Source organism: Budorcas taxicolor, chromosome 21, assembly GCF_023091745.1.
Source record: "Budorcas taxicolor isolate Tak-1 chromosome 21, Takin1.1, whole genome shotgun sequence".
Taxonomy (NCBI): Eukaryota; Metazoa; Chordata; class Mammalia; order Artiodactyla; family Bovidae; genus Budorcas; species Budorcas taxicolor.
The window spans coordinates 46,000,316-46,022,054 of NC_068930.1; the positions used below are offsets into that span (position 1 = coordinate 46,000,316).

The window sequence follows — 21,739 nt, forward strand, 5'->3', positions numbered from 1 at the left end:
CTTGGCTGTGTCAGATGGTTAGTGGTCTGCGAATTTAGTTTTTATGGGCTTCTGTGGTGGCTCAGAGGTAGAGAATCCGCCTGCCAATGCAGGAGATGGGGGTTTGACCCCTGGCTCAGGAAGGTCCCCTGGAGAAGGAAATGGCAACCCACTCCAGTATTCTTGCATGGAAAATCCCACTGACAGAGGAGCCTCGTGGGCTGTAGTCCCTGTGGTTGCAAAGAGTTGGTTGGAGAGGATTTAGCAACTAAACAACAAACCAGGAGTAGCAGGAATAGTCTGACCATCTTAGAGAAGGAGTGGGGATTTTCAGGAGATGGGGCACCACCCACTTTTGGGCCTTTTATAATTGGCTTCCAAACTGTCATGGCACCTGTGGGTGTATATTTAGCATATGCAGATGTATTACAGTGAGCATATAGTGTGGCTCAAGGTCTCCTGGAAGTCGAATCTTCTCCATCTTGAGCCTAGTAGGTTCTAACCTGTTTTGGTCTTATCCTCTTGTTTTTCATGGTGGTGTCATTCTTTGAACAGTGATGTCCTGCCCTCTTCCTTCCTGTCTCAATACCTTGGCTTTCCTGTTTCCTTTTTGATACATGTAAGCATTAGTACTAAATTCAGTACTAAATTTAAATTAGTACTAAATTTAGTCAGTCAGTAGAGACTTGTAGAGGATTTTCTATTATTCTTAGTTCCATCCTCTAGGAAGCAGAAGAAATTAACTTCTTGTGATCTCCCTCCCTACCCTCTTTATTCTTATGTGATAATGTGTACTAGCAGCTATCTAGGTATATATGCAAAATCCATTCCTACCACAGCACATTTTAGAGCAGGTTTTCAGTTTTGTTTTAACCCATGATGCCAAGGGCTCACTTGTAGACAAGCATAGTTTTCTTCTAGAAGACAGGACAGATAGATGATAAATAGATTCTCCCTAACATTTAGAAGGAAACTTAAAGATCTAGTGATGATAAAATTGAGCTGGCAATCTTATATTGCAAGCACCCATGTCGTTGTTTTCTTGTTTCTTGAAAACATAAACTTAGAAAACTAAGTTCTTTTACTTGACAAGTGTTTTTAGGAGATTAATTTGAAACCTGGGACCTAACCCTTTCCAGTTACTTTAAAACCAATGTTAATATAAATGAGAGCAAGGACAAAGAATCTTAGAATGTTTTTTGTTTTAATTGGCATTATTATTATTTTATGGTAGCATTTAGTTTTGTAGGTGTCACAGAAAAGATATGGAAAAGAGGTGATAGTTATAATATTAGCAGACCCATAGATAATAGTTAACAGTTATCCAGATTTGTTAGGTTTGAAAATCTTTTTATCTATAGTGAATTTACTCCTATTTTCAATTCAACTGAATTCTTTTGTTTGTGGTTTAAAAAGGAGTTAAATTGGGTCAGAATTTCTCGTTGAATGTTCTACCTATTTAAAGCTACTAACTGACCTGAATTTAGTACCAGTGCTCCAGTTCGGTTCAGTTGCTCAGTCGTGTCCGACTCTTTGCACAAGCCCATGAATTGCAGCATGCCAGGCCTCCCTGTCCATCACCAACTCCCGGAGTTTACTCAAACTCATGTCCATTGAGTTGGTGATGCCATCCAGCCAGTGCTTACATACATCAAAAAAGGAAACAGAGGAGAGAAAGGTATGAAGACCAGTAGGAAGAGAGGAAAGTAAGAGAGGGACAGAGGGAAGGAGGGAGGAGAGGGAAGGACGGAAGAAGGTTAATCAGAAATGTTACATTAAGAACCTGGATAAACTAGGCTTCCACAGCCAGCTCTGTGGAGAAATCAGAATCTCTAAACACATGCCATCCTAAATCACCCAAAAAAACATCTAGACTTTTCCTGATTATATCTCCCTACCACTTGAATTCCTTCTGGGTCCTGGCACTCTGCTAAGGATTTTATTTACAGTTCTCACTGACTCCTCATAGTAACCATGTAAGGTGGTCTTATACCTACTTTTGACGAGAAAGCTAGAAACTAACATTCAAAATGATTTTTTTAAGTGTTAAACCCAGTTTTTATATATCACCATTCTATTAAAGGTAATGTATTCTTCTTCCTTTTTCATTTATTTTACAGTAAACTGAGAGATAGATAGTAATCTCGAGTCCCTTAGCTTCTGTGAGTCACAGAGGGATATTAAATAATTTTCTTACAACTGCCATTTGAGTCAAAGTTAGGGGCATAAATTTGAATGTACCTTATTTTGTCAATTTATAAGAACCAGACAGGTTTAAAAAGTAATTTTGTGTCTGGAAATAGATAGATAACAGAAAATGAGAGATTGTTTAGTGTTAAAAAATTTTGAGAGTTTAAAGAATTTTATCTTGCCAGCATACAGGGAGAGAACTGGGTGAGTTGTATGTCCTGGGGAAACAAAACTCAAAAGCACGTGTTAGTATTAGCATTCTGTTTGCTTGTATATGAGAAAAACCGGTAACAAATTGATTTAATCTGTGAAAGGAGAAAGAGCAGGGAGGTGGTAGGGGGAGAAGAAAAAAAGACCTATTTAGAGATAGTGAATTTTGTTTGTCTTTTTTTGTTAATCTGCTGATTAACTGTCAGCTAGTGAAGAGACCGATCAGATATTCTGCTCTCAGGCAGCTGCATAAATCATCAAAGAAATCGGTTTTGGTTGTTTATGAATCCTCTGAAAGACTTTGGGTGTTCTACCGTGACTTGCACGTAAGAGCTTGCCTCTATTATGTCTGCCACTATCCTCATTAGCATTTGCATGCCAGATTTGCATCAGAATTCCTCACTTGCTTTAATTATGGTCTTGTTTCCATGATTTTCTCCCCTCATTTTGTATTCCTTGGTGTGTTAGATAGTCTTTCCAAAAGTTAATGCTCCATCTTCCTGGGGTTATGTTTGCTGTTGTAAACCATTATTTTAACATTGTGTGCATGTAATTTGTTAGTTCTCAGATCAAAAAATCTTAGTCTGTTTGTGACTGTATGGGAGATCTGAACCACAGTGTTTAAAGTGTGTGCAGTGGATTTCTTTGGTCAGTTATCTGGAAGAGATTAGTAAACCAACAAAAAATATTTACACTGAGCAGTTTATGTTCTTTTACCTTCTGTTTGCTTTAAAAGTTTAGGTTATGATTTTGAAATATTTTACGAGTTAGCTTCTCTGTAGTTAGACTTACTGTTGCTGCGCACTTTATCTTTGATGAAGAGTGGGGAAATCTTATGGTCAACTCTGTTTTCTTACAGTCAAAGGCTGTTGGTTTGTTAGATGTGGATGTGTATGGCCCTTCAATTCCAAAGATGATGAATCTGAAAGGCAATCCAGAATTATCACAGAGTAAGTAAAGAAGAGATAAAGAGTATGACGATATAGTTACACTTTTATTTAGTACCTGCTGGGTGTCAGGCATTGTGCCATATACCATGTATACCTTATGCACACTGCAATATAAGGTATGGAGCCAGACTGTCTGGGTTTGAATTCTGGCTCTGTCACTGATTAACAGTGTAGCTTTGAATGACTTGTTCAACCTCGTTGTGCCTCAATGCCCCCATGTGTAAAATAGGGTTAAACAATTGTACTTACCAGATAGAATTGCTATGTGTAATTGCTTAACTACAAAATTGCTCTAAGTGTAGTGCATATGAAACACAGGGCTTGGCACACTGTACATGGTCAAATTTAGCTCATCATCGTCTTTGTATATAAAATGTGTGGATGTATGGGGGTATTTGAATAGAAAGTATCTAATATATTTGTTAGACGAGCTGAAAATTATTTTCTCTAGTCAGATTTTTGTTCTATTTATTTTAAATTGTTTTTGAAAAAATTAATTTTTCTCCCCAGCCTTCATTGCCATCAATAATAGGACAGAGTAATTTTTTGAATAAATCTTTAATATTTATAGCTGTTGTTATTATATTTTCTTACAAAACTATTAAATATAAAGCTTTAAGAACAAAGAAATTCTATGCTCAAGAAAAGAAAAATTGAAACAACTGGTAACTTTCCTTGAAAAATAGTTTGGAGTGAAGACACTATTAAAATTTATTTGTAACTGTAGTAAGCATATGAAATTGAATAATTTATTTTATTTCTTATTGGACCTTTTATTTTCCATGAATCTAGGACAAAATGCCTGTATTTACTGAAGGGTTTTTATTGAATTTTCTGTGTACATAACAGAAGGTGTTATTTTTGTCGTTGTGATTAAATGTTAGGTAGTAAGACATTATCTGCTATTTAAGGTGCCTTTGTTTGTGCTGAGATGGGCTTCCCTCATAGCTCAGTCATTAGAGAATCTGCCTGCAATGCTGGAGACCCAGGTTCGATTCCTCGGTCAGAAAGCTCCCCTGGAGAGGGAAACAGCAACCGACTCCAATATTCTTGCCTGGAGAATCCCGTGGACAGAGGAGCCTGGCAGGCTGCAGTCCGTGGGGTCCAAGAGTTGGACACAGTTTAGCGACTAAACCACCACCAAGGTGGTTTTGTTAGTGCTGTAGTTGTTGAAATCAGTTACAGCGTTAAGTTCTGAATAACCAACCGCTTATCAGATAATAAGGATTCTTCCTATTACTTTGAAGGAATTTAAGGCTCTAGTGATGGTAACAGTGACCCTAGCCGTCCTACGTTACAAGCACCCACTTAAGTTGTTTTCTTGTTTTGTGAAAATATAAACTTAAAAGAAAGTTAATTTATTCTAGTTTCTTTGTTCTTTGCCCTTTTAGTGGAATGCATACTTAGTTTACAAATATGTGCCATGAGCCAAAATGTCAAACTTACACAAAGAAGTAATGAATTTGTGTCCTTTAAATGATAGACTCTTGACATCTGTCTCTTGATTAAAGTAGCACGAACACTAGGGCACAGAGCACATGAGTGATGGCAAAGTGAAGCCCTTGGTGGCAGTTTTTTCTCAAGTAGTCTGTTCAGTCTATGCCAGTATAAATACTTGAAGTGAACTTTAATTTCTTTCTTCTTGTTTTCCTGAAGCTGTACTCTTAAATTTGATGTTTGCAAATTGGCTGCCATTAAATAGACTTTCTGGTAAAAATGAGCTACTGGAAATCTTGGAAAGCCTGAAAAGAATGTGTGTTGACAAGCAGATCTCAAGTCCCATAAGAAATAAACCAAACGATTAAGGCATTCACTTAGAAGAGTGTGGATTCTTGAAAGCCCATCTTATAAATTGGTTTAATCTGCTACCATTGTACTAATTGGCATCATTTTGACTTTTCTATGTTTTTGTCATTTTAATTTATCCTGCATTACTGTTTATTAAAGAAAGCACAGTGCAGCATGAAATTATCTTATTAACAGTAAGAAAAAAGATTTGTTTTCAGTGGTTCAGATTTTGGGGAGATAGAACTGTGAGCAGAATCTTAGCTTTATAAATGTTTCCCCTGTTCTTGGACTTAGCTACACAACCATAGAGGGAATGGACTTCGGGATTGTCTTTTTCTGTTAATTATTTAAGCAGACATATGGTAATGTAGTTTTGATCAATTTGTTAATTTTAAAACTCCATGTTAAAGTTGGCAGATTCATTCTCTTATATTTTTTTCTTTTTGAGGAGATTATAGAAAAACCATACTTCTTACGATATTTTCTAGTCTTGATCACCAAGGGAAATTTTACATTTGTTTCTAGAGAAGTGAATTTAGTACTTGAGGAAAAATTTGTTTATGATAGTTTTGGATTTCTTAGGCTGAAAATGTTTCTATCAGCTTAAAATGACAATAATGATTTTCTGTGTTGGTATGCAGTATGCAAAATTATGGTAATGGAAAGTCTAGCCAGTTTGTAGAGAGAGTATTGTACAAAAAACCTCACCAGGTTGACATTATAATGGCTGCAAATGACCAGTTGCTTTGGGAACCTAATGGAATTTAGAATAAAATCCATGTGTAGTTTGAGAGATTATCATCTTAGCATGAGTTAAGCTTTTTTTTTTTTTTGTCTAAAGAACAAATACCAGTCATTTTTCTCTTTTTAAAGTTTGTAAATAACATAACATGCAGATTTCATATTATAGTATAGCCAAACTATACTCCTAGAAATTATTGACTAAGAAGATTTTCAGTTGAAATTGTAAGAAAATATTACATGGTAGTTGCACACAGAAATGTGCTGTTAATTCACTAATGTAATACTCTTTATTGTTGAGGATTTTCACTAAGCTTTCTCAACTAACTTTTATTGGTAGAAATCTGCCTTCTTTCACAGTTTTATGATGATGAATTCACACTTTATCACAGTTGTGAATTTGTACTACTTAGTTTTACTGCAGAGTGTCTTATAGTATATTTAACTAATAAAGTAGGAAATATTTTAAGACCTGTGGAGAGAGGTTACTAAAATTGCAATGTCAAGTAATTTTATTGAGGATGACACAGTGCTTGTTAATAATGATTAACTATGAGACTTTTTTTTTTTAAGTAGGATTCACTTTTTTTTTGTTGGGGGATAGATTTTCCACTCATGTCACAATATTCTGCTCTCTCTGTCTTAATAAGCATTTTCCAAGCTTATGAAATGAATGTGTGTACAGAAGAGACAGAGAAAATGTGGAAAATCAGCTTGGCAAATGACTTTTTATAATAGCAGTCATCTCCAGTAAGAACTATCAAGAAGTGACTAAATTTTCTTAAGGTAATTTAAGTGCATAAAGAATGAGAGTGAATTCTACTTATTTCTGAAATTACCTTTTTTCCTCCAAGGCAGAGAGTTAGGGGTGTTACTGAAGTTACTGACTGGAATGATTAAATTCTGATGCAGGAGTTAAAGCTCTGAGAGCTTCTCATTTATAATTTGCTTCTTCTGGTCATTGTCTTGTGGACTCTTGGGTTTCATCTGATGCTAGAGTTCCTCTGATTATCTTTGGAAAGGGTGGTTCTGGGATGTATAGCATAATCAAAGTGTTATAGAAATGACTTTTTTCTTGCTGACTCCCTGGATTTTGTTTACAATCTGTTTTATACCTACAATATTAAATTGTTGTTGTTGTTTAGTCACTGAATTGTGTCCAACTCTTTTGTGACCCCATGGGCTGTGAAGCCTGCTAGGCCCCTCTGTCCATGGGATTTCCTAGGCAAGAATACTGAATTAAATTGCCATTTCCTTCTCCAAGGGACCTTCCCTACCCTGGGATGGAACCCACGTCTCCTGCATTGGCAGGTGAATTCTTTACCACTGAGCCACCAGGGAAGCCCAGAATATTAAGGCAAAGTGTGAATCAGGAGTTGAAGGAATCTTGAAATCTTATTAATTGAATCTTGAAGAAATGAAGTGAAGTCTCTCAGTCAAGTCCGACTCTTTGCGACCCCATAGACTGTAGCCTACCAGACTCCTCCATCCATGGGATTTTCCAGGCAAGAGTACTGGAGTGGGTTGCCATTTCCTTCTCCAGAGGATCTTCCCTACCCAGGGATTGAACCTGGGTCTCCCATATTGTAGGCAGATGCTTTCCCTGAGCCACCAGGGAAGCCTTGTGATTCTTGTTAATCTGTAAATCTTATTTTGATTTACTCTGGCTTTAGGCACTTTTATCTTTAAAATATCTCAAAGATAAGATTTGTGTTCTTTAAAGAATCCTATCACCCTACTTTATCAAGACAAAAGTCCACCCTTCACTTGGCTTATTGTTTCTTACACAGGTCATTGAATAATCTGAACCAAATACTTTTTTTAGTATGGTAAAACTCTTTTCCTTTTTTCTTTGCCAGTTCTGAGCTGGAGAATAGGCAGCCTCTTTTTTGGAGTTCTACTTGTTCTGCTGCAAACCATCTTAGCCAAAGGCTGTAGCACATAAAATCGATGAAGAATGCTTTATTTATCTACAGAACAAACAAATATATTTTAGTAGCTGTGTGTGCATAGTCAGGCACTTGTTCATATCTGACTTTTTGTGATGCTGTGGACTCTAGCCCTTCAGGCTCCTCTCTCCATGGATTTCTCCAGGCAAGAATACTGGTGGTAGTTTAGTAGCTAAGTTGTGTCCAACTCTTGCGACCCCATGGGCTGTAGCCTGCCAGGCTCCTCTGTCCATGGGATTCTCCAGACAAGAATACTGGAGTAGGTTGCCATTTCCTTTCTCCAGGGGATCTTCCTGATCCAGAATCGATGCTGAGGCCACAGGCAGTTTAAGGCAGCTGGGATGCCCCCACTGAGGCATGTGCACTCCTAAATAATGCGATTCTTAGACTTCCCCGGTGGCTCAGACGGTAAAGTGTCTGCCTACAACGTGGGAGACCTGGGTTCGATCCCTGGGTTGGGAAGATCTCCTGGAGAAGGAAATGACAAACCACTCCAGTATTCTTGCCTGGAAAATCCCACGGATGGAGGAAGGCTACAGTCCATGGGGTCGCAAAGAGTCGGACACGACTGAGTGACATTTACTTTACTTTACTTACTCATATCTATTTCACCATGGAGAAGAATGGTGCTCAGAAAGAGTTAGGGCTGAAGTCAGGGGACTTAAAGCTATGGTTTTTCCAGTAGTCATGTATGGATGTAGGAGTTGGATTATAAAGAAAACTAAGCACTGAAGAATTGATGATTTTGAACTGTGGTGTTGGAGAAGCCTCTTGAGAGTCCCTTGGGCTGCAAGGAGATCCAACCAGTCCATCCTAAATTAAATCAGTCCTGGATATTCATTGGAAGGACTGATGTTGAAGCTGAAACTCCAATACTTTGTCCACCTGATGCAAAGAACTGACTCATTCGAAAAGACCCTGATGCTGGGAAAGATTGAAGGCGGGAGGAGAAGGGGGTGACAGAGGATGAGACGGTTGGATGGCATCACCGACTCAATGGACATGACTTTGAGTAAACTCCAGGAGTTAGTGATGGACAGGGAGGCCTGGCGTGCTGCAGTCCATGGGGTCCCAAAGAGTCGGACAGGACTGAGCAACTGAACTGAACTTAATATGTAACAGAAGTTAATTACTCCCTTCCCTGGATCTGAGTGCTGATAATTTATCAGACTAAAGACACATTCCAGGAATTCAGCACAATGGAGTGGGATGTTTACTGAAGACAAGACTGAGGTCTCAGAGTTCTACACTGGCTCCCTACTAATTTCTACCTCAGTTCATATTCTCTTTTCTAGTCTAACCCCAGACTGGAAAAAAATGTGATTTTTTTTCCCCCCTTATTTCCTAATCTTTGATCGTTTTTAGTATTTCTCAACATTATCAGGACATTTTCAGTATCTTCTCTGAAATGAGAAAAATTAAAAGAAACTATTATTAGGTATTGTAGAGGGATAGCTTGCAATTTTGTTTGTAATACTCTAGTTTTTATGTATGTATTCTCTGAATTTTTGCTTTTTAAAACAGAACACATTATTGCTGATTTGTAGTTACTTTAATAATTCAGTGATTACTTGAGAAACCTTTGAGGAATATTTTAACAAAACATATGCTCCCCACTCCTTTTTTTTTCTTTTTTGACCTAACAGAAAGTAAAGCATTTAAGATGGAAAAAGAGTTTGGTGAAAGCAGAACGTAAAATGAGTTTTGAAGTGGAAGATAAGGGAAATAATTCATCCATGAATTGGGGACTCCAGGGCAAAAGGCAAGAGGCCATTAATAATGAAATTATACTAAGAGGCATGAAAAGTTTTGATGGTCTGGATTTGCAGGCTAGCAAGAGAGAAGAGAAATTAGACATGTTATCCCTAGTGGCTCAGCTGGTTAAGAATCCACTTGCAATGTGGGAGACCTGGGTTTGATCCCTGGGTTGGGAAGATCCCTTGGAGAAGGTACCCACTTTAGTATTCTGGCCTAGAGAATTCCATGCACTGTATAATTCATGGGGTTGGAAAAGAGTTGGACATGACTGACCGACTTTCACACACACACAAAAATAATGAAGTGAGCATCTTTTTCATTTTCTTTCTGCACTTCCACTCTAGATTTTGTCTATGTGGCATGCATCTATACAGGGTACTGCATTGAAATGCCATCTTGTTCTTTAAGATTGGATAGATTTTGTATACCCATGTTCATAGTGTTATCCACAGTAGGTAAAATGCAGAAGCTACCCACATGTCCATCAGTGAATGAATTTAAATGTGGTGTATACATACAATGTAGTATTAGTCAGCCTTCTGGTTTTTCCTGTGGTCATGTATGGATGTGAGAGTTGGACTGTGAAGAAGGCTGAGCGCCGAAGAATTGATGCTTTTGAACTGTGATGTTGAAGAAGACTCTTGAGAGTCCCTTGGACTGCAAGGAGATCCAACCAGTCCATTCTGAAGGAGATCAGCCCAGGGATTTCTTTGGAAGGAATGATGCTAAAGCTGAAGCTCCAGTACTTTGGTCACCTCATGCGAAGAGTTGACTCATTGGAAAAGACTGTGATGCTGGGAGGGATTGGGGGCAGGAGGAGAAGGGACGACTGAGGTTGAGATGGCTGGATGGCATCACTGACTCGATGGACGTGAGTCTGAGTGAACTCCAGGAGTTGGTGATGGACAGGGAGGCCTGGGGTGCTGTGATTCATGGGGTCGCAAAGAGTCGGACGCGACGGAGCAACTGAACTGAACTGAAAGAGATAATTCTGATATAACCTGAAACATGGATGAATCATGAGGATGTTATGCTAAATGAAGTAAAACCAGTCATAAAAAGAGAAATAGTGTATGGTTCCCCTTACATAAGGTACTTAGAGTAGTCAGTTTTATAAGTGCAGAAGGTAGAATGGTAGTTTCCAGGAGCCGGGGGGAAAGGAAATGGGGAATTATTGCTTGGTGGAGATAGAGTTTCAGTTTCTTAAGATGAAAAGAATTATGGAGAGGGATGGTAGTGATGGTTGGACAACATTATATTTAATATCACTCTATTGTACACTTAATGATTAAGATGGTAAATTTTATGTTATGAATGTGTTACCACCGTTACAAAAGGGGAAAAAATGGGTATATTTTTGACAATATTAACTGTACTAGGCTTAACAGTATAGGGTTTCTTCAGTGTGTCTATGGTCTCAACCCAGTGAATCAACTTGCTCTGTAAAAGAGCAATCATTACAGAACTGGGAGAAAATAGAACAGTGAGGTTTATTTGGGAGACTTAGTAAGCTTAGCTGTAAACTTTCTCTGTTGTTCAGTTTGGAAACTTCACTAGTATACAAGTTGTTATGATTTATAGCCAAAAAGTATATTTTTGTGTCACAAAAAGTGACAGAGCTTATTATATTTTAAATTGTTATTGCTACCTGTATTACCATTTGTAACATTATCAATGTTATAAACACCTCTATGATTTGGTCTCTGCCTTCTATTTACTTCCACTGCCTCAATTCTAATAACCTTGTTCTGTTATTTGGTGAATACCAGTCTCAGTGGCCTCTGTTTCTCAAAAATGCCAGCACAGAAGTGCTGAGGACCCTCACATAGTATATTCTCTCTGCCTGAGACACCTTACATTTCTAGTGTCTTCCACCCCTCCTCCACAACTGATTTCTACTATCAGGTCTCAATTTTAATGATTCTTCTTCTGTGACTCCTTCTCCCACTCCTTACTCTTCCTTACTGCAATTGCAAGGGTAAGTCATCTGCTTAATGTTTTCTGTCTCCTCTGCCGGACAGTAGCACATCCACAGAGCGGAGGCTTTCTGGCTTAGTTTCACTTACACTTGCTTATATAGTAGATGCTCAGTCAATCTTAGTTGAATAAAAGAAGAAGTTTTCTGTTAAATTTCTTGTACATTAGATGCATACTTTATTTTCTACTTTGGGTATATGAGTAACTTAATTTGCAATCATAATATATATTTTTTAATGAATAACGTAGACTGTTTAAAGGTATTTTCTTAGCCATTAGTCTCTGTTGTAGATGAATGATTCTTACACCACTTTTTTCCATTTTTAGAAAAAGAGAAAGAACTTATATGGTTAGTAATTTGACATTTGAGAATTATGTTACATGGAGTGAAATGGTTGCTCACATTGTTTCAGTGGGTAGGACAGTGCCACTCTTGCCTCATATTTTAACTTTAAAATGTTGAGTATAGCTCTGGTTAGCTATAAGGGGTAGAGGATTGTGGGGCCTGAATTTGGGCCATGATGGTAAGGACAGAGTTCACAGTCCCTGCTCTGAGACAGAGCAGCCTGGGAAAAGAAGAAGAACTGGAACCTCAGCATGCATCATCCTGCTTTTCCTCAGACTGTCTTCATTGCCAGGCGAAAATAGTGCATGGACAAAGATTATTATGTGAATGTATTAGTATAAAGACATTATTTGAGACTGTTTATTCTGGAAATTGTTATTTGCAATAGGTGTGGAGACATGGTGAGTGAGGAAGCAGTGACAGTAAGTTTTGATTTTATTCTGCTGTCACTGAGGTATTTCAGTGGAGGAAAAGAACGCAGAAATAGCAGCTTGCAGTTTGATGGGCTTTGGGATCTCCCTTGCAATATACAAACCACAGACTTTTGGAAAAACTGGGTTCCCCAGAAAGCAGAGCCCTGCACACAAAGAACTTATTAGGGAGTAAAACTGGACTGAGGAAGGAGAAAAGGAGGGAGCGCCAATATGAAAATGTGCTGTCAAAAATGAGTAGAGATGTTTTTGATTGTCGTAACTGGGGGGAATTTAGTGGGCAGACACCAGAGATGCTGCTGGATATCCTGCAGTGCACATGTCTTGTAAGGCACAAAGCACAATGATAATAAACCATTGGTGGTGGTTTAGTCACTACGTTGTGTCTGACTCTTGTGACCCCGTGGACTGTAGCCCACCAGGCTCCTCTGTCCATGGAATTCTCCAGGCAAGAATACTGGAGTGGGTTACCGTTTCCTTCTCCAGGGGATGGGATTGAATCTGGGTCTCCTGCATTGCAGGCAAATTCTTTATCAACTGAACCACTAGGGAAGTCAATAAATTATTATCTGGTCCGAAATGTCACTTCTGCTGGAGTTGAGAATTCCTGATTTAGATAATGTAACCCAAAAGAATTTCAGAGAGATTGGAGTACTGTATGGGGTGAGAATAGAATTTTGGGGAAATAACCTAAGGTGATCAGAGAAAGACTGAGAAGGAGTGACCAGAGAGCTAAGAATAAGGCAGGAAGAAATGGCATCCTGGAAGCCAAGGGGTAGCTTTAGGATGAAGTGGTCAATATTTTTGGGCTTCCCTGGTGGCTCAGAAGGTAAAGCATCTGCCTGCAGTGTGGGAGACCTAGGTTCAGTCACTGGCTCGGGAAGATCCCCTGGAGAAGGAAATGGCAACCTACTCCGGTACTCTTGCCTAGAAAATCCCATGGATGGAGGAGCCTGGTAGGCTACAGTCCATGGGTTGCAAGTCCATGGGGTTGCGTGGGGTCAACATTTTTAGAGAGGCAAGGAGATCAGTCCTGGGTGTTCTTTGGAAGGACTGATGCTCAAGCTGAAACTCCGATACTTTGGCCACCTCATGCGAAGAGTTGACTCATTGGAAAAAACTCTGATGCTGGGAGGGATTGGGGTCAGGAGGAGAAGGGGACGACGGAGGATGAGATGGCTGGATGGCATCACCAACTCGATGGACATGAGTTTGGGTGAACTCCGGGAGTGGATGATGGGCAAGGAGGCCTGGCGTGCTGCAGTTCATGGGGTCGCAAAGAGTCGGACAAGACTGAGCGACTGAACTGAACTGAACTGAAATTAGATAAGAATCAAAAATTATTTTAAATTTGATAATATTTCTGTTTTCAGTTTATGAAACTACTGTTTTGTAAATGTGCACAACTTGTGTTGTGCTTCTTGAAGAAATTTATTTTATAAAATATTGACATTTGGCCTCTGGGAAATAAATCATTGGGAAACTGAGCATGACTATAATGGTACTGTGCTGTGCTCCAGGGGAAAAAGATGAGGAAGATGTAAACTTATCCCTGAGGAGCTTACAGTGGGAGAGACGGGAAATGTCAGCCCACAATGTAACGTACGAAGAGGTGTGAACAGAGAATCATGGAGATGGAGAGGACCTTCTAGCCTTCCTGTGAGGTAGTGCATGCAGCCAGCCCTGGGTCCTGATAAGGCTTGAAAGAGCAAAAGACTTGGGCATAGTGAAAACAGATAATGGAAAGATTATGTTTATTTTAAAATTTCTGTTGAAAATGGCTATTGGGACTATGGGTGATATGTTCTGTCATGAGCAGTATGTATGGGATGTTTCACTTATAAATCACAATGTCAACTACCACCTTCTATCTCCACCTGAACACAGCCCTTTGGTTAGAATGTGCCTGAGGCTTGTCTCATTTCTGTGACATTTCTCTTTCCTCTTTACCCACTTCTGTTTCTTTGTAATTCCAAGCAGAGATAGGAAATGGTAGTTATAACGGAGGGCTGTGGGGAGTTGGGAATTTTTCTGGAGAATCTATAATTTTATCCTAGAGTTGGCTTTTCCTCTTATCTATCTGTTTTCTCCAAAATAAACAATAGTCATCTCCTTTGGAGAAGACAATGGCACCCCACGCCAGTATTCTTGCCTGGAAAATCCCATGGATGGAGGAGCCTGGTAGGCTGCAGTCCATGGGGTTGCTAAGAATCGGACACAACTGAGTGACTTCCCTTTCACTTTTCACTTTCATGCATTGGAGAAGGAAATGGCAACCCACTGCACTGTTCTTGCCTGGAGAATCCCGGGGATGAGGGAGCCTGGTGGGCTGCCGTCTATGGGGTTGCACAGAGTCGGACACGACTGAAGCGACTTAGCAGTAGCAGCAGCAGCATCTCCTTACATGCTAACTCTGGGTGTGACCAGACGTGACGTGAGATTTTTTTCTCACGAATTTGCATTTTTTCATCTTTAATATTTAGATTATAAACTGTTTACTTATCTTCATATTCTTCTGAGTGTTGGTCACAAAGAGTCGGACATGACTGAGCGACCAAGCACAACGCACAGCACACAGCATAGTAGTTCTCAAACTTTCTGGTCTGTGGGGCCTTTTATGCTCTTAAAAATGATTGAGGATGCCACACAGCTTTTGCTAATGTGTGTGCTGTGCTTAGTCGCTCAGGCATGTCCAATTCTTCGCGACCCCATGGCCTGTAGCCTGCCATGCTCTTCTGTCCATGGGGATTCTCCAGGCAAAAACACTGAAGTGGGTTGCCGTGCCCTCCTCCAGGGGATCTTCCCGACCCAGGGATTGAATCCAGGTCGCCTGCATTGCAGGCAGATTCTTTACCCTCTGAGCCACCAGGGAAGCCCAAGAATACTGGAGTGGGTAGCCTATCCCTTCTCCAGGGGATCTTCCTGACCCAGCAATTAAACTGGGGTCTCCTGCATTGCAGGTGGATTCTTTACCAGCTGAGCTACACAGGAGGTTATATTTACTGATATTTATCAACTTAGAGTTAAGACTGAGAAAATAAAAAAAAACTTTATTAATTCATTAAAAATAACATCAAGCTCATACTTATTAACATAAATAACATTTTAATGAAAAGTGTTTTCTGAAGTAAAAAATCAGTGAGAAAGTGTCATTGTTTTATACTTTTGTAAATCATTTATATGTCTGACCTAATAGAAAATTGCTTGACTTTCATAACTAGTTTTTCGTTCTGTCTGTTGCAATATTTCGGCTGAAATATATGAGGAAATTCCAGCCTCACACAGACATGTAGTTAGAAAAAGACAATAATATTTTAGTAGTTACTTAAATAAGTGTCGGTTTTCTTTGATGCTACACCAAAATTTGACAAATAGTAGTTTCATTTTTAAAATTTATGTTATTCAAGTATAGTTGATTTATAATGTTTGTGTTTCTGCTGTACATCAAAGTGATTCAGATATATTTGTGTGTGTCTGTGTGTGTGTATATACATATACACTGTTCCATTATGGTTTGTCACAGGATATTGAATATAGTTCCTTGTGCTTGACGGTGGGACCTTGCTGTTTATCAGTTCTATATATGGTAGTTTGTTAATCAGATTTCCACTCCTTCCCTCCCTACCCTTCTCCCCCTTGGCAGCCACAGGTTTGTCCTGTGTGTGGTCTCTAAGTTTGTCTTTCAAGTAAAAATGGTGGTCCATGAAAAATACAGCTAGTTAGCTGATAGCTCAAACAATTATACAAGTGCTTTCCCTGGAGGATTGTAATTGTGTGCTGCAGAGATGCTTTATATGTATTTTCTGTGTTGTCACACAGAATTTTAGAAAGATGTGTACTCAAGGGTCAAGATTTAATAAGCAAATTTCACTACTTCATCCAGGGCTGGCCTTAATTTTTACTGCAGTTCATGGTGGGGGAGAGTCTGATGACTGCTAGTACATTTGGTGCAGTTGCCTTGATTTGTGCTAAGGCGTCATTAGTTTTAGTACCCATCATTGCTTTTGGACCATCAGTGCAAAAGTTAACTGAGTGAAAGGCCAAATGATATCTTACTACTTTTATGAAAATAGTCTTACCCTCTTGGATCATCTGAAAGGCTTTTGGGATCTCTAGAGGACCAGAGAGTGTGCTTGGAGACTTGCTTGTTTAGTAGGACATTCTTCAACCAGAAGTCAGAATTCTTGGTTTCTGGTTTAGTGATGCTTGTTACGGATTTCAGGAAATTATTGACTGCATTTTTTTTCTTCCTTTTTTAAAGTAATGTGGAAGCGAGTGCTTTGCAAATGAATTAGTTGTGTCGGAAGTCTGGAAATATTATTTAAAGGTGGCCCTTTGTAAAGAAGTCCTGTAGAGTTGCACTGGGACTTTTCTCTCCATTTATTTTGTTTACTATTTTGGCATAAGGTACCTGGAGTTGATAACCTATTTTTTAAAAATTTCTAATTAATTTTTCAAAAGTATAATACTTGAATATGATCTTTATCATCACAGACACTGCAGTCATGTTAGAATATAGACTATAAGATACAAAAGATGTCCTCAAAGCTGCTTGTAATCTGATTAATATACACTCAGAAATAGCAATATAATGTATTCTATGCTATTACATGATTGCTTTGGAGAGTATAGGAGACTAGAGAGGGCAAGGAGAAGTAGAAAATGTCTTTGTGAATTGGATAGAATTAAACTGGACCTTAATGGAAATGGAAATGATAATGAGCCAAGAAGCACAGAGAATACATCATACTTCACAGTGAAGCTTTTCCCCTCCCAAATAGCCATTCAGTTTCCCCCTTGCATTCCTTCATCCCTTCCTGTGGTTTGGGACATAGTTTTTCTTACACTTCTCAATTTTGGACCACTCTGAGGCCTGTGATTTGTGCTGCTGTTAAGACAGTGTGCTGTGGTGGAAAGATGTTAGGCTTTGGGATCTCACTAATCCAACCCCCGTTTCTCATGTCACCATTTACTGCCCATGGGCAAGGGCTACAACTTTGAAGGCTGTATAAAAAAATAAGTAAAAAAATAAATTTAAAGGTTCCCAGTAAATGCTCACTGCCTTTCACTGTTATTACAAGTAGTTGATAGTGACAGAGGATGCGTCAATTAAGATGATAGCATCAGTTGATAAAGAATCTGCCTGCAGTGCAGAAGATCCTGGTTCGATTCCTGGGTCAGGAAGACTTGCTGGAAAAGGGATAGGCTACTCACTGCAGTATTCTTGGGCTTCCCTGGTGGCTCAGCTGGTAAAGAATCTACCTGCAATGTGGGAGACCTGGGCTTGATCCCTGGGTTGGGAAGATCTCCTGGAGAAGGGAATGGCTACCCACTCCAGTATTCTGGCCAGGAGAATTCCATGGACTGTAAAGTCAGTGGGATTGCAAAGAGTCGGACACGACTGAGCAACTTTCATGCTGTGATGAAATTTGTCTCTTAGACTGGGATAGCAAAAGGCTTATTACAAGGGAGATAGTAATACAGAATTGTTACCATGGATTTCACAGTTTGAGAGAGTTGGAGTCAGATCTTGACTGCAGGCTATGTTATTACCTTCATTTACTTTGAGCAAGTTAACTTAAATTCTCCAAGCCTTAGTTTATTTATACAATAAATGGGAATAGTTTTAGGAAAATAGTTTAAATTGTCATGGATATCTTGACACACATTGCCCAGTTCAAGAGGTCCAACCATATAAAAGAGACTAAAATATTTACTGTCTGATTCTTTACAAAAAAAAGTTTGCCAGTTCCTGTTATATATAATTAAGTTATTTGGAATCAGTTTGATCCTTTGAGGATAACTTTTAAACTTAGAGTGGGTCCAGAACAGACTTCAGTCCAAGGCTAATTTACCCCAATACTACTGTGATTACTTCCAGAGGACTTTACCATGTACTGGTAAATCTTTCCTCTCTGGCTGGTGGGAACATAGTAAATGTTCCCAGCCATATGTGATCTTGGGAAACTGGACAGTTTGCAGCTTTCTGCTGATTCTTTCCTTGGTCCCAGGGAATTTCCTCTTACTCGTGTGTAGATGAATACTCAACAGCGACTCCTCAGGTCCCCTGTGCAGTTATCGGAGTTCTCTGTGTTGCTTCCTCCTCTCTGATATCCTACCCCATAAATTCTTGCTGCCTTTGCTTCACTTAACTCTGATTATTTTTTTTTCTCAATTCACCATGTTACTGGGCTTTGTTTGAATTCCCCCTTCCTGTGCCACAGTCTGAAAACTACTTCAAGGGCAGTAAACCAGGGCAGTCGTAGGGCTCATCTTCTGCTTTCCCTTCTTTCAAGGATTGTGGGCTTCCTTCCTGTTGTCCTGTGTCTGAAAATGTATAGTTTTTCCATGTGTGTGTGTGTTGGTGGGGTGGGGTGCTGAGGCTGGGTGTATTTATAGGGTAAATACTGCTGTTACGTTTTTATTGCCAGCAGCAAAGATATGTTCATAGCTTTTCTTTTTCCTTCCTATGTACTCTCTAGGAAGTCAGATGAGTCCACAATTTTACAATCACCTTTTTTTTTTTTTTTTCATAGCAGTTAAGTTCCATAGCCATTTGTATTAATCTGGATTCTTTAGAGAAACAGAACCAACAGGAGATATAGATAGATAGATGGATAATAGGGAATTGACTTATGTGGTTAAGAAGGCCAAGAAGTCCCAAGATGTGCAGTCAGCAAGCTGGAGACCCAGAAGAGCTGATGGTATAGTTTCAGTCCAAGTTCACACCTTTGAGAACTAGGAGAGCTGATGGTGTGAATTTCAGTCGGAGTCTGGAGGCAGGAGAAGGCTGATGTTCTGGCTGAGGACTTGCAGAGAGAAGATATTCTCCCTAACTCTGCGTTTTTATTCTGTTGAGGCCTTCAATGGATTGGATGAGGCCCACGTACATTGCCCTACAGGGGCTTCCCTGATAGCTCAGCTGGTAAAGAATCTGCCTGCAGCGCAGGAGACCCCGGTTCGATTCCTGGGTCGGGAAAATCTGTTGGAAATGAGATAGACTACCTACTCCAATATTCTTGGGCTTCACTTGTGGCTCAGCTGGTAAAGAATCCACCTGCATTGTGGGAGACCTGGGTTTGATCCCTCGATCCCTGGGTTGGGAAGATCCCCTGGAGAAGGGAAAGGCTACCCATCCAGTGGGCTGGCCTAGAGAATTCCACAGACTGTACGTATAGTTCATGGGGTTGCAAAGAGTTGGACACGACTAAGCAACTTTCACTTCACCTACACTGGGGAGGGTAATCTGCTTTATTCAGTCTGTTGATTCAAATGTTAATCCTACACAGAAGCACCCTCACAGGCACACCCAGAATAATGTTAAACCAAATATCTGGATACCCCATGATTCTGGCTAATTGCCATAAAATTTTGTATCACACCACAGTATCTCCCAGTTTGCCCTTCATCTGATTTGTATAATCATTAATCTTTATAACATTAAATGCATTACCTTTGGCCCCATTTTCTCTCACTGTGGAGATTATTCCTGAGTTTCTAGAGTAATCTCAATCTCATTTCAAAGAAAAGAGGTGATAAACATAGCATACTAAGAAGCAGAGACAACACTTTGCAGCCAAAGGTCCATACAGTCAATGCTATGGTTTTTCCAGTAGTCATGAACAGATGTGAGAGTTGGACCATAAAGAAGGCTGAGTGCTGAAGAATCAATACTTTCAAACTCTGGTGCTAGAGAATACTCTTGAGAGTCCCTTAGACAGCAGGGAGATCAAATCAGTTAATCCTAAAGGAAATCAACCTTGAATATTTATTGGAAGGACTGCTGCAGAGGCTGAATCTCCAATACTTCAGCCACCTGATACAAAGAGCCAACTAATAATTGGGAAAGACCCTGATGCTGAGAAAAATTGGCAGGAGGAAAAGGGGGTGACAGAGGATGAGACGGATGGATGGCATCACTGACTCAATGGACAAACATGAGTTTGAGCAAACTCCAGAAGATAATGAAGGACAGGGAAGCCTGGCATGCTACAGTCCATGGGATTGCAAAGAGTCTGACATGACTGAATGACTGAACAACAGCAAAATCAACATTTCAAGCAGCTGTTTCCTGGGATCACTTTTCACCAAAAACATAGAAGTGTGCTTTTCAAATTATTTAAGAGGGACTGTTTGTAAATCTGTAGAAGTGTGGGCGGGAAAACCACAAGAGGTAGGATAATAACTGTTCATAACAGTTGAAGTAGTAACTGTTGATAGTGGTTACTACTTCTAGGCGTGAAGAGGTTAGAGGAGGGAGCATATTAAGCCTGAAAGGAGACTGTTCTTGTAGAGATGGCTGCTTTGGGAGAAGCATTGACACTCGGTAGAGGTACCCAGCCAGCCGAAGATCATCTTACAGAGGGAAAGTCAGGAAATGAAATGCCCTAACCACTCCCCTCTTCCTCTTTCTGATTTGCTTTTGATGTGGTCCATGGAAAAACAAAGAAAGACAATGCCAAAGAATGCTCAAACTACCGCACAATTGCACTCATCTCACTCGCTGTTAAAGTAATGCTCAAAATTCTCCAAGCCAGGCTTTAGCAATACATGAACCGTGAACTTCCAGATGTTCAAGCTGGTTTTAGAAAAGGCAGAGGAACCAGAGATCAAATTGCCAACATCCGCTGGATCATGGAAAAAGCAAGAGAGTTCCAAGAAAAGGTCTATTTCTGCTTTATTGACTATACCAAAGTCTTTGACTGTGTGGATCACAATAAACTGGAAAATTCTGAGAGATGGGAATACCAGACCACCTAACTTGCCTCTTGAGAAACCTATATGCAGGTCAGGAAGCAACAGTTAGAACTGGACATGGAACAACAGACTGGTTCCAAATAGGAAAAGGAGTATGTCAAGACTGTATATTGTCACCCTGCTTATTTAACTTATATGCAGAGTGCATCATGAGAAACTCTGGGCTGGAGGAAGCACAGGCTGGAATCAAGATTGCCAGGAGAAATATCAATAACCTCAGATATGCAGATGACACCACCCTTATGGCAGAAAGTGAACAAGAACTAAAGAGCCTCTTGATGAGGGTGAAAAAGAGGAGAGTGAGTAAGCTGGCTTAAAATTCAACATTCAGAAAACTAAGATCATGGCATCGGGTCCCATCACTTCATGGCAAATAGATAGGTAAATAGTGGAAGCAGTGGCTGACTTTATTTTCTTGGACTCCAAAATCACTGCAGATGGTGACTTCAGCCATTAAATTAAAAGACACTTGCTCCTTGGAAGAGAAGCTATGACCAACCTGAGACCATATTAAAAAGCAGAGACATTACTTTGCCGACAAAGGTCCGTCTAGTGAAAGCTATGGTTTTTCCAGTAGTCATGTATGGATGTGAGAATTAGACTATAAAGAAAGCTGAATGCCAAAAAATTGATGCTTTTGGACTATGGTGTTGGAGAAGACTC

General features: G+C 39.7%; 1 protein-coding gene across 1 annotated transcript in view; it reads left to right on the forward strand.

Moving 5' to 3' along the window:
• NUBPL (NUBP iron-sulfur cluster assembly factor, mitochondrial) overlaps positions 1 to 21,739 on the forward strand; it is a 227,004-nt gene that overhangs the window by 48,467 nt on the left and 156,798 nt on the right. Inside the window, exon 4 of the mRNA XM_052659947.1 lies at positions 3,239 to 3,329. Coding sequence (XP_052515907.1) covers positions 3,239 to 3,329 — 91 coding nt within the window. The remainder of the gene's footprint in view (positions 1 to 3,238; positions 3,330 to 21,739) is intronic.